The sequence below is a fragment of the Terrapene carolina genome, unplaced genomic scaffold (assembly GCF_002925995.2).
Source record: "Terrapene carolina triunguis isolate 2854851 unplaced genomic scaffold, T_m_triunguis-2.0 Scaffold66, whole genome shotgun sequence".
Classification (NCBI taxonomy): Eukaryota; Metazoa; Chordata; order Testudines; family Emydidae; genus Terrapene; species Terrapene triunguis.
The window spans coordinates 59333824-59347493 of NW_020664417.1; the positions used below are offsets into that span (position 1 = coordinate 59333824).

Consider the following 13670-nt stretch of genomic DNA (forward strand, 5'->3'; position numbering starts at 1 on the left):
GGTCAAAAACAAATGAAAAGCAATGAAGAGGAGGGACTTAGGACAAGGATTAAAATAATATCACATGGTTATGCAGTAAAGCACAAGTTGGATGTTCTCACTAAGCTGTATGGGAATGTTTTTAATTTACTTTTGAAAATAAGTATTATCTTGCTACAACTAAAGGGGCACTAGTAATTTTACCATTTGCTTAGCAGACACAGAGTTGGGCCAATGCTGGGCACTTTTGAAAATCCCATTTGTCAGAATTGCACTGTAAACTTCCAAGGAAAAAGACCATCTTTCTTAGAGTGTTCTGTATAGCACTGAACTCATTGTAGGGACTGAATAAACATTAAATATGTTTTGATTGTTCTGTTTTTCAGTTTAGCCATATAGCAATATGGGGAAGCATTGCACTTTGGGTAGTGTTTTTTGGAGTCTACTCATCCTTGTGGCCTGTCATTCCTATGGCACCTGACATGTCCGGGGAGGTAATGTGTGTCTTTTAACTAATCTCCAAATCTCTGCATAAAATGTGGTTGAAATGCTCATTTAGGATTTGATCTTTATTGGATTGCACTGTTTGCCGCAGGGACAGGAGAAAATTGTGAGGATTTTTCCCAATATTTGAGAGAATTTTTGAACACTGTCATAATGTATTGGGCAGGCTTCTCACATATTTATAGATTTATCTAAGTCTAATTGCTCTGTTATTATTGTCTTGTTAAAGGAACATAGGTTTGTACACTTTTTTATAAAAATTAGTTCAACAGCAGCAGAAAAGGATTCTCTATGTGACTACATCACACAGCAAAGTGGGAGACCAATACCTAACCTAGTTGTAAGATTGATAGTACAGTAAAGGCTGTTTTATCCAGCATGTTGGGAGCATAGGGGGTGCTGGTAAGTGAAAAATGCCAATTAACTAAGAGGGAGGGAGTTTGGGTTCAGGAGGGGTGCGGGGCTGGCGGTTGGGGCGTGGAAGGGGGTGTGGGGTGCAGGCTCTGGGAGGGAATTTGGGTGCGGGCAGGGGCCTGGGGCAGGGAATTGGGGCTTGGGATGCCAGATCTGGGGGACGCTCACTTCAGGCGGCTCCTAGCAAGCAGCGACCTGTCCCGGCTGCTCCTAGGCGGAGGCGTGGCAGGCGCTCTGCACACTTCCCCAACCCATCCCGAGCACTGGCTGTGCAGCTCCTATTGGCCGGGAACCATGGCCAATGAGAGCTGTGGTGGTGGCGCCTGCAAGTGGAGACAGCGCACAGAGCTGCCTGCCGCACGTCTGCCTAAGAGCAGCTGGGACAGGTCACCAACTCAAGGGGGTATTGTAGGCTGGGAGCACAAAAAGTATGTGGCCATTTCACTCCTCTGCAAAGAGTGCAACATGCTTTTTCTGTGTCCAATCTCCTTTGGAGAGGCTAGTACTGCTATGAGCATGAACTTTTTCTCAAGGAAGTGTAATTTATCACACAGTTGTGCATTTTGGATATCTCTACTACTAATTCCACAAGTCCAGTGTTATGCCAGGGTAGGGTGACCAGATAGCAAGTGTGAAAAATGGGGGCGGGGGTAATAAGTGCCTATATAAGACAAAGCCCCAATATCAGGACTGTCCCTATAAAATCGGGATATCTGGTCACACTATGCCAGGGTAAAATTTTTATTTTCTGGAAAGATTGCGATAAAATTTTGGATGATGCAAAATGTTGAGGCAGATGAAGCATTTGGGAGATAGGTTTCCAAAAACAGAAGTGCTATCCCTACTGAAAAATGTTCCAAACTTTTTGGCTCATAATAATTCCAAAGCAGCTTGATCTACAAACCCACATTTATTTTATTTAATTTGTTGTAATGAAACATGGTTCCTTTGCTTGTTTAGAGTGGGATTAATAAGGTAATTATTTTGTTATTAAAATCAGTTTGTATATACATCAGAAAACCTGCAGTGTTCCTAAGTCCACACATTGCTTTTCTAAGAGCTTAGGAAATTTGTACCAGCTAAATGCTAGATTCCTGAACTGCTCATAAGTAAAGTTTTCATTTTAGGAAGTCATCCATCGGATTTCTCAACTTGTTGTCTATGGCCAAAGCCAGTCCCATCCAGCTGACAGTGTGGGCGCAAATCAAAATCATGGCACTGTTGTATTAATTTAGATGGACTGTGTGGACCCAAAAAGTTAAAGGTGTTAACAGGACTCTGAAACTGTCCAAAATTTAAAAAATTTAAACAAGTTTTGGGGTTTGGTATACAGAGACCTCAGCCTACTTAGTGCTATGGCAAACACATAATTAAAAATATTTTAACCCTTTATTAAAGATGGGTAGGGGAGGAAAAAAACACTTAAAGCTTTTGAAATGTTTAAAGTATTAAGTAAGGCTTTCATTTCAACAACATCCCTTAGTCCCTTTCCCTTTTGCTGGACAGAGTCTTTAGAAGGAAAAAAAGGCATGTTTGACAGTCTCTTAGATGGTAATAACTATACTTTTGGGGGGAAAGAGAAGAAGTTAGTTAAGATGGGCTGGAGCTGATGATGTTGCTGTTGTTAAAGTCTGATCCCTTTTCCTAGAAGACAAAACAAAATAAACACACACAAAAGGGGGAAGAGAAAAGGAAAGCAAAGATAGAAAATGCAGCTTCTGTCTCTGATGTTAACTCTCACTTGCAGTTTCAGCTGCTGGAGAAATTCAGGCACAGCACCTGGTCTTATCAGTCACTCAGAAACAGGCAAACTTGTATTGGCATTGGGCTATTTAGCACATAGAATTTAGAGGCCTCTTTTTGGTCACAGACTTACAGCATTATTGGAGAATATACAGTCTTGGCCAACAAAGCCTTATGATGTCTTTATTAGACAGAAGGAAAAGGGAGAGACAGATAGGAACGAGAAATCATAAGGTGGGGAAAGAAAAGGACACACAAAGGGTGAGAGTATTAGAAAGTCTTACATCCAAGATGGTATTCAGGATTTATCCAGAGCCAGTGGAGATAGTAATATCATCTGGCTCCTGCTCTTAGCCTGGTCTGGTCAGAACATCTTTCTTCTTTCAGGATTAGGATGAAGCTGGTGAGGGTGGCAACCATGATGGTGAAGCTTATTCCTTCCCCTGCTCTTGTCTTTCAGTCAGCCAGTGTCACAGTCACCTCCTTCATCTATATTTTCCTCCCAACATCTCTTTTTTTTAAGAACCTCCAAAGGGGAGTGATGGGTGGAATAGCCTGTCTTCTCGTTATTTTGTCCACCAATTAGGCCTACTTTTCAACACACCAACTTTGGTTCACTGATTTTTGGTTCCACAGTTCTCTTGTTTACCAAGTATGATCTTAACACAGTCCTTGAGTTGTATCAGTAGGCTTTTTTGTTTGGATTGTCTCACTTTTGTACTATTTCCCATCAACATTTGTTATTATAGGTTATTGTGACATTTTATGAACTTACACTCACTTTTTACAGTTGAGCTCACAATTTGGGTAAATTTTGTAGGCCCAGTTATCACAACAGCACGTCATTCCATCATAATCTGGACGCCGCCTTATTGACATAGTGGTTCCTGACAGGGTGGAATTCTGTAGACAAAATATATCCGAGTAGGTTGCTTGAGACCTCTTGACCTTGAAAAAGCCATTTAACAAAAATACTGTAGTTGTAGTTGGGGGACAAGATTGTGGTGTGGTGCAAACAAACATGTATGTCCATTTGCTTGCCCGCACAAATACTGCTTGATAACTTTCTTCACCTGTCTGAGTCAAGCATAAAGATTAACTTAATCAACATACATTTGGCAGCTATTTCATGAATTAGTCAAAGGCAGATCGATGTTTCCACAGTCTCTTGTCCTCTGTTTTGCGTGGGGGCTTGAGCTAGTCAAAAAATAAGGATGTCATTTTCACACAAAAATTTATGAAAATGGTCACTTCTTTTTTAGAAAATTTGAATTTCTAAATGAGTTTTTACCAGCTGTACTCCTTACAAAGCTGATGAATACTTCTTTTGAGTGACCGAGTACCTATGAAGCTCAAGTTTTATTGAACATGGAAAGTAATTTTTCTAGTGGCAGAGACTTCAGTATGTAGTGATTTGGCTTCAGTCTGATTCACCATATACCAAGTTTTACAAGGAGAAAGTGGTGCTGCAGACTCATCCTAAAATTAGTTTCCAAGGTGATGACAGAGTTCCACTTTAATGAGCCTATTATCCTGCCAGTATTCTTCTCACACCCTCATTCTCATCCTGCTGAAGAGGTGCAGCTTCAGCCAAAGTTCTTTCACTGGTGATGATCATATGGGACTTACTAAAAGGTTCTTAGGGTGGCAGTTTAACACCAAGGTATCATATGACTACCAATGTGAAGAAGAGGAGGCTTGGTCTCCTACCTGCTGACACTTCTCCCAGGAACCAAAACACTAGAGCTGGTTGAAAATTGGAGGGATAGGATGGGGAATTGTGAAAAATGTGTTCTTTGATTTTTCACCAAAAAAATTTGAATGTTTAAATTTTCAACCAGCTTTACAAAATATGTTTAGAGTTATAGTTGTTCTGTCTGCCTCACACTAGAACTGGGAATCCTGCATGGGGATATATTCAGAAAAAGCCAAATTACAAGGTAAGTAAAGAGTCCATTTTAATGGCTGGTCTTTAGCAGGTACAAGGGGCAACTAACCTTAACACTTAAAACTTCTTGTGAGTTAATATGCTAACTATGACAACCAATTAAGACCTCATATTATATCTTAGTTTGTGGGATTTTGACATTTACATGAGATCTTAAGAAACTTAGTTTTTCCACTCTTTGAAGTGTTTTATGATGTGTATGATAACTGCTGTGTGTATTTGGTTTGACAGCTGACAGACTGTTGTGTTCTCTAGAACATTCAAAAGTTCACACAGTAGAAGACACTTCCAATGGGAAAGTCCAAAATTCTTGGAATGGACTGGTCTTTTCTATATAGGTTTTGCACTCATCATCATAGCATCTGAGTGCCTTCCAGTAGTGCATTGAGCAATGTGACTAACATCTGTAAGAATGTTTTGTTCTTTTTCTCATCCTCTCCTCAGGGCGGGGTGGGGGGATTGTGTGTGCAGTGAAGTGTTTTGGTAGGGGGGATTGTTTTGGTTTGTTTTTTATTACATATATGTTGCTGTGTGTTTATATTAGAGAAGGCAAGATCAAAGAACTGTACCTTGTACTTGGAGCTGAAAATGGTTAGGTTTGTGAATCCTTATTTCCTGTGAATCCAGGATGAAAAGTGGTTCCTGGCATTTTCCCCCCTAATTTTTCCCACCCATGTGCGGAATGAATTTTGTTATGTGCACCAATATGGAGGTGATGTAGGACACATCAGCTCCATATTGGTGCACATAACAAAATTCATGTGTCGGGGTGGGGCCGAGGGGTTTGGAGTGTGGGAGGGGGCTCAGGGCTGGGGCAGAGGGTTGGGTGCAGGGGATGAGGGCTCTGGGGTGGGGCCGGGGATGAGGGGATCAGGGCTGGGGCAGAGGGTTACGGTGGGGGGGAGGGTGAGGGCTCTGGCTGGGGGTGCGGGCTTTGGGGTGGGGCCGGGGATGAGGGGCTCAGGGCTGGGGCAGAGGGTTGGGGTGCAGGGGGTGAGGGCACCGGCTGGGGGGACAGGCTCTGGGGTGGGGCTGGGGGTGAGGGGTTTGGGGTGCTGTGAGGCTCCTCCCCCACCCAGCTCTCTCTCCCCGCAGCAGCAGCACCTGGGCTGGGGGAAGAGGCGCCTCTCCCCTGACTGCGGCAGGTCCTGGGCTGGGGCCATAGGATAGGTGCCTCTTCCCAGGCCACAGCAGGCCCAGATCAGGCTGAGTCGGGGCCGGGGAGGGGCACCTGTCCCCCGGCCATGGCAGGGTCGGGCCAGAGCTGGGCCGAGGGAAGGGCAAAGCAGCAGGTTTGGTGCTTGGGGAGAGGCATCTCTCCCTGCCGCAGCCCTGAGTGGCGCTTAATAGGCAGCTGCGCGGCCACGCAGCTTAGAAGGAATTTAGTCCCTGGTATAGGTAAAATTGTTGACAGGAGGAATAGCTAGGTGTAGCCAACACTGGTGGGTAAAAGGCTTTGCTTCCCCCTGCCTCAAGCCCTCACCATCTTTATCTTTGGCATTCTTTATGCGCTTTATTTTATTTTGAACCTTTATGATTAAGCACATTATATTTCATTTTCCACCTCTTGAGTCTATTCTAGTAAATAAAGCAACTATATCTTTCTCAGTCTTAGCCACAGATTCTAACATGGTAGAGCTTGAAATATTAAATGCTCATAGGAAATTGTCATAAGATCTCTTTTCTACCATGAGGGATTATAGAAGTAGCAGAAAACCTTACGATTTCAAATGAAGAAACTTTGACATATAATGTATGAGAGAAAATGAGGGAAACATTTCAAAATTTCCTGTGACCTCACAGTAACTTTCCAGTCTGTGTAATGTGATCTGTATTACACAGTATAATGTTTAACTGCAGTAACAATAAACCTTTCAATGGGCTTCACTGTATTTGTTGTCCATAAGTACTGAATGAATACTTCCACACTAGACAATCTGCTTTACAGATCATTTTCCTGAAATTTTGCCTGACAGCATCGTGTTTTTTCTAAATTATCAGAAAGGAAACACAATTCTTTGTAGTCACTTGTGGTTAGATTTATTAGGGAGATGATCTGTTTGACACCACTACAGAGAAACCAGACATATCCTGGGATTTTCACTTTGTCCCACCTAAAAAGGGAAAAAGAAAAGATGCCTAATTCTTGTAATCTCTCATAATTTGCAACTTTTTAATTTTAGACAGTATACATGCTTCCCCCAAACCTTCATCTTCACCTTGCTGATCCCAGAAGCATAGGTAAGCATGGAATGCGGGTAGGAGAAAAAGGTCTGTTATTATGAGGAGGTGTTGGGAGAGTTGGCTTCCCACAGCCTCCCTATTAGCTGTCTGAACCAGCAGCTTCTCAAGGCAATGCTGTTGTCTGCCTCCCAGCAACACTGTCTTGAGCGCTCAGTCACTGCATCTCTTGCAGAGCCACCAGCACCTCCCTTCTCTTCCCTTCTACTTGCAACTCCAACCCACCAATTGCTCTCTTGCCCCTCCCCCAGCAACCATAACCTCCTCCCTCTCCCATTTGTATGGAACTCTGACTTGTTCCTTCCAGAGACCTACATTCAGCTCATCTCATGCAGCTTCCAGCAGCTTGTTTACTTATGGCAGCATCCACACACACACACTCCTTCTTCTCTAACCCTATTCAGATCAGCTATCTCCATTTACTGCCCCCCCCCCCAGGCTCCCTTGTTGACCATTCCCTCCTTTCCCCTACTCCCACTTATTGCCCCCATGGTTATTCCCCTATCCCCTTTCCACCACTCACTGCCTCCCTACTCCTTTACTCCCTTCCACACTCACTGCCCACCCAGAATCTCACCCACAGCTCCATGTTAGCTCCCACTCATTGCACCCCAGAATACCCTGGACATCCTTTTTAGCCAAACTTTCCTGTCTCCGCTTCCAGCATCTGTCATTCACTATCTGTATCCCACCATAGGCATAATTCCCACCACCATAAAAATCTCCTATAAACTTCTTACCATCTGGAGGGATGACATCCCAATTTTGATGGGCTTCATAAGATACTGAGAGTCTGCCTTGGATCATCACTCAGAACCAGGAAACATTGCTGCATCCAAGCCTAGGCACTCTGTCCCTGACAACTTAGCTCTTGACAAGGTAGAGATCTGTAGGACTGTTGTTGCTGTGCAAGTGACTCATGTCTTCCTGGAATCATGGAAGCCATCCATTTATATATATTTATAATTCCAGTTGGAAGAGATTTGTGGTTTGGTGCAGTCAGGGCCAAGTGGACTCTTTTCCTTATGCTGCACAAAATTGCTTGACTACCTTCATACGCTGTCTGATGCTAACTTACGGACTAATTCCATCCAGTACATATAGTAGCTATTGTGTCCTATTATCTACTAGCTGAAAGTAGACAAGTGAGCACCTGGTCATCAAGTTCAATTGGCACTTTTAAACACCTGCATCAAAAAGCTTCCTGTATCATGGTAACAGTGTCAGTTGAAAAAGCATTTTTAATCTACAATACAGTGTACTGCCAGGTGAAAAGCTATTTGTGTTTTTCTATATTCCATATTATAGCTATTGAGGAAAAATAACTGATCTTGTGGTCACTTATTTGTGGTATATTTCTGTAATTAATCTAGATCTGTTGCAATAAACTTCTACGTTTAAAGTTTCCTATAACATACATAACTCTAATCAAAGTAGTTATTGGTTGTTCATGTTTCAGTAGAGTATAAATGTGATAGGACATAGATATTTTATAACTGAAAGGTTCTGTAGATCTCATGCAAATAATACTTCATTTTGTTTAGAGGAGCACTAAAATAAGAAAACAGCTTGACTTAAAAAATGTTTGAATGGGAAAATCTTGCTGTGGTATAGTTAGCTGGTATAGTTGTCTCCCTCTCCTCAAACAAACATGGATGTGATTTAAGAGAAGGAGACCTTTTTAAAAAACCTGACTTGTATATGTTCACACCAGTACAACAATTTATGAGGCAAGGCATGCTCCAGGAAAGTACTGTGCTGTATAAACTTATGCTACTTGCCTTTCATAATTGTCTGAATGACGCTGTTGGGTGCTTATGTATTTTTAAAATGAGGATTAAGCTTTTCTATTTTTGCCATTGTGATTAGTAAACCAGATTAAAAATATAAAACTTACTGCAACAAGAAACAGTTCGTATAGAAATTAATAACAAAAGCTCAGTATCTGCAGAACTGCTAAATTTATTGTGGTACTGTAGACATGCACTGTAAAGTTCTCCAGAACACCATCTGTTTCTGCTCCATCTGGCCTAAGGGATCTATAAAACTACTGAAGGAAATTGAAGTTAAGGAACAAGCATGTGTTTTACAGAATTTCAGATCATTTGATTGAGGTTTGTAGAATCCCTGTGAAAAACAATAAAACTCTTTGTTGGACATTTATGCTGCACCCCGTAGGAAAGGTATTACTATACTATATTAACAGTATTAGTTTCTGAAATATTGCTTCAGTCTGTATTATCCAGCATAATAAATTATCTTACATATGGAATTGCACTGTTAAAATATTTCATATTCATCTTTTAATTATTATTCTAAAAATAATAAAATTAAACTTCTTGAGAAAGAAAAAAATGTAGATGTTTATCAAAGGTTAAAGTACTTAGACAAGTACCCTCCAGGGAAGAACTTACTTGCAGTCTCAGATTTTTATCTAATAGAGCAAAGCACAATATTCAGACTAATAAAAGATGCTGTTAGTTGATATTTCTACTGTCCCTAGCATTTTAAAAAATATCTAAGTTCATTATTAAAATCTCTCTCTTCAGGAATGTAGGTTAAATAAAAGTCTTACTTATAACACTGTAGCTTTAGGAAATAACTTCACAGTATTTTTCCTAAATATTGCTGGAAAAAGAGAAAGATATACATAAATTATTTTGGTACATCAGGTTTTGAGAACATCTACAAACCCCAAAAATGTGCAGACTAGTGATTTCCTATTAAACTCTTTGGGTTAGAAGAAACCAGAGAAATGGATATCTTTCTGTACCTTCAAATATTTTTTAAATCAGATACAAAATGCAAATATGCAGTGTGACAGTTACAATATGTAGCATGATGCAGAATTTCTTGTAGTACATAAGTAACCAAGCAAAAACAGCATAAACCAGCTAAATAAAAAATGTTAACAGTCTCGATAAATTTGTTTTTCAACAGATGGTGTAGATCACAATTTTTTTTAACATATTGTAAGCGTAGAGGTGAAAAAATAATAGCCTAGAGAGTACAATGGAAGATGTCACTGGGGCGGGTGAGGGGCCCAGCTAGAGCCTGTGTGCTCCCGTGGCTCACTGTTACCAGTTGGGCTGCGCCTGCCCTGCTCAGAGCCTCCCCGCTCCCAGTCCAGCTACTGCCTTGGCTCCCCACTCCCAGCCGGGCTGCACCCTCCCTGCTGGCAGCCAGCCTGTTGCACTGAGGCTCCCTGCGGGGAGCCCTGATACTGCCCGTAGGCACCCGGCTCCCTTTTCCTCACAGGGAGCCCAGCTGCTCCCCTAGACTCTCTGCTCCCTCCACAGCCAGGCTTGTGGTGGGGAGCTCCGCACCCAGAGTTTGGGTGGCTCCCAGCAGGGAGCCGGGAGCCTTCTTCCAGCCACCAGGCTTCCCATGGGGAGCCTGGAGCCTCAGGACAGCCACTGGGCTTCCCGTGGGGAGCCGGGAGCCTCCGGACAGACGCCGGGCTCCCCACAAGGAGCTGGGAGCCTCAGGGCAGCTGCCGGGCTCCCTGCTTGCTCCCCATGAGGAGCCCGGTGGCTGCACCAATGCTGGACTCTGGGTGCAGAGCTCACAGCTGGGAGCCCACTGCGGTGGGAAGCTGAGAGCCCCAGGGGCAGCCTGGCTCCTGGTGGGGAGCTGCCTGTGGAGCTGAAAGCCCAGGCTCTCAGCGTCCCACACTGCTCCTCTTAAGTTGGTGGAAGCGCTCCTGGTGAGGACGCGCACCACCGACAGAAGGAGGGTAGTGTGGACATGAACCACCAGAGTAATTACTGTAGTGATTGTAAGTTGACCCAACATAGGTTGACTTATGTTTTTAGTGTAGATGTGACCTAAATCATCCCTAAAAGGAGCGGGGAAATGATAAGGATATTCTGAGGTTGGTTGTGGACACCTCTCAAAATGACCATCAAACTGACTGCTTTGAGGATGGTAGCAGGTTTGTGATGGCAGTGGTTACCATGGAAGAAGATCCTTCTAGGAAATCTCTGCCTCTTTCTGGGCAGATCAGGTGGCCTTTGTTAAGGCTGATCATACAAAGAAAACTGTCTTGACTGCAATTGGTGTCTGGATTGTTTCCTCTCGGGCTGATGAGTGTAAATGCCAAAGGAAAATAATGTTGCTCCAGAGTACTTACGTGTAACACCTAATCAGTTTTTGCACTAAGACAGTCATTCCCCTCAAAGGGAAGGTCTTCAATAGTATCATTATGAGCTGGTTCAACTATATTATGGAATAGGTTGACCCTCATTTAAACTGATGGGTGTGAATACATCTTTCGTTTAAGAGAGCTATGAGAGACAGTTAAAGAGATCCACCTAAAACAAGGCATCATGGGGTCTGCCCAGAAACTAACACCATGTGGCAAAGGGTTCCACAGTGTGTTTGACCAGGTGGGTGTGGGAATCTGCCAAAGAGAGAGAGGATAGACTGAAATAGACAGACAGACAATCATGGTTTATGACCTTAGAAGAAGCTAGGGAAAGGAATTCTAGGGCTCGGGCTGGTAAAGAGGCTTGGGACCGTAAGCAAAGAAGCTATACCATGTTTTGGTTCCTCCTGTGATCAGAGAACTGGACTTTGTACATACTTTGTAAATAAATAACATTGCATCAAAGAAATGTCCAGACTCCATTGTCAATTTCTACTTCCAACTGGAACACCTTCAGGGCCCTGAACTTTGACTAGCTACTCAGGTCAAAAAGGTGTAATGATATTTTGGACTTCCATGGATATCCCTAAAAATTGAAGGAAGGAAGCATAATGCATGGTGATTGCTGTAGCCGTTGATCTAGATCTGTGATACTCAGACCGCACTGGTTCAGGAGCCAAATTAATGATCAACATTATCTAAAAGAGCCACAGTAGTGTGAATTCATTGTTTCATTCACTGTAATACTATATATTCATATTTAAACAGTATTACAAGGGAAATATTTTGTGTGTGTGTGGATGGATAGATAGATAGATAGACAGATAATTCTCACAGCAAAATGAATGACCAAGTATTATTATTTTATCAACTACAATTGGTTAATAACATAGTAAAAGCATCCTGATTGATTAATAGTTAAATCACCCAGTGTTTTAATATCATGTGCTGCAAAGAGTCGCAGGAGACACATTAAAGAGCCACTTGCGACTCGCAAGCCTCAGTCTGAGTATCACTGATCTAGATGCAGAGTATGATGCATCAGTAGCAGCCAACAGGTAGGTCCTTCCTGTTAGTTGAGCCACTGCAATCTATTATTTTAACTCCTCCCTGTAATTGGACAGGATCTTATCCAAGAAGTCTGATACTCTGTGTCAATTAAAATAGTCATATCTAGAACTTGGTAGTTAGGTATTCAAAGTTGTAAATAGCAGAAGAATAGCTCTTCCTAATGAAAAGATCCAGCTGCTTTGGCTCCTTGGCCTTAGTAGATTTGAATGTTTTTTTGTCTTGTTCTCGCCTGAGCTGCCATGACAACCAAGGAACCTGGTGCAGGATGGAAATAAAAATATTCAAAACCCACAGAGGGAACGTGGTGTCTCCTGTCCATCATTTTTATAGTTGGAGGTATGGAGGCTGGAGTTTGCAAAATGATGGAGGTTTTGGAGATCCCAACAGAATCTAGGAAAAAGCCCACAAATTGATGGACATCTTACATTTTTCTCTTCCTGAAAAACTTGCTATGCCAGTCAATGAGGGCCTTCTGGAACTGGCTCAGTTATAGCAAAGGAGATCCTGAAATGCCCTATAGTCATCAGGTGGTGTAGAGGGTGGCACCACTTCTTCATCAGGTGACAAAGATGATTTGTGAGCAGTTATGATTTCAGCAGGTTGGTGCTGGAGTTGCTCTTCCTCAGAAATTTGTGCTGGTGAAATCTCTGTAGCAGGAACGTGAAACGGTTGTTGTTGAGGATGATCTCTAGATAACTCTTGTGGAGAAGATGATCTTGCTCTTGATACAGCAGAGAAGTTATGCCTTGTAGCATGATGAACACACCACAATGCCTCTTAAGGCCAGGAATGAAGTCCATATGGTTACAGAGTGACTGACCAAGGAAGGGGATACTAGACAGCGGGTCTTCCTGGAACACCCTTAGATTACTATGACCCCTAACTCTGGAGTCTACTGGAAAAATGAGTCATGGAGGGGGTGCCCTAGGAGAATAAAGAAGTGAACCATGTGCACTGATATCTGAGACAGATAAGTAATAAGAATCTTCTCTTGTAAAGGACGAGCAGCCCTCATTCAGGTCTGAAGTTTAGACTCTCAGGGAGCTTTTTAGTCAACAGCAAAGACATCCCAGTACTAATGGCTGTGGTACTGGCTCCATCAGTGTTACAAATTAAGACAGTAAAGTATATTCGGGAAGGGCTGAAATAGCCAAATCCGCCAGTACCGTATTTCTTGATACCAATGACATCAAAACCAAGATAAAAGTCAGTATGGTCAGTACCAGAGTCGGTGGTTCTGATATAGGCAGTACCAAGAATGTCAGCACCAAGGTCAAACTGCTGGCCACCATAGAGTCATAGAAGATTACAGTGGGAAGAGACCTCAGGAGGTCATCTAGTCCAACCCCCTGCTCAAAGCAGGACCAACCCCAACTAAATCATCCCAGCCAGGGCTTTGTCAAGCTGGGCCTTAAAAACCTTGAAGGATGGAGATTCCACCACCTCCCTTAGTAACCCATTTCAGTGCTTCACCACCCTCCTATTGAAATAGTTTTTCGTAATAGCCAACCTAGACCTTCCCCCACTGCAACTTGAGACCATTGCTCCTTGTTCTGTCATCTGCCACCCCTGAGAACAGCCTAGCTCCAGCATGGGAAGCCCCTGATGCGGTACTTTAGTCGC

General features: G+C 42.8%; 1 protein-coding gene across 2 annotated transcripts in view; it reads left to right on the forward strand.

Moving 5' to 3' along the window:
* ATP8A1 (ATPase phospholipid transporting 8A1) overlaps positions 1–13670 on the forward strand; it is a 257682-nt gene that overhangs the window by 222283 nt on the left and 21729 nt on the right. For both annotated transcript variants that reach the window (XM_024211695.2, XM_024211694.2), the window contains one exon: positions 366–473. In XM_024211695.2, coding sequence (XP_024067463.1) covers positions 366–473 — 108 coding nt within the window. The remainder of the gene's footprint in view (positions 1–365; positions 474–13670) is intronic.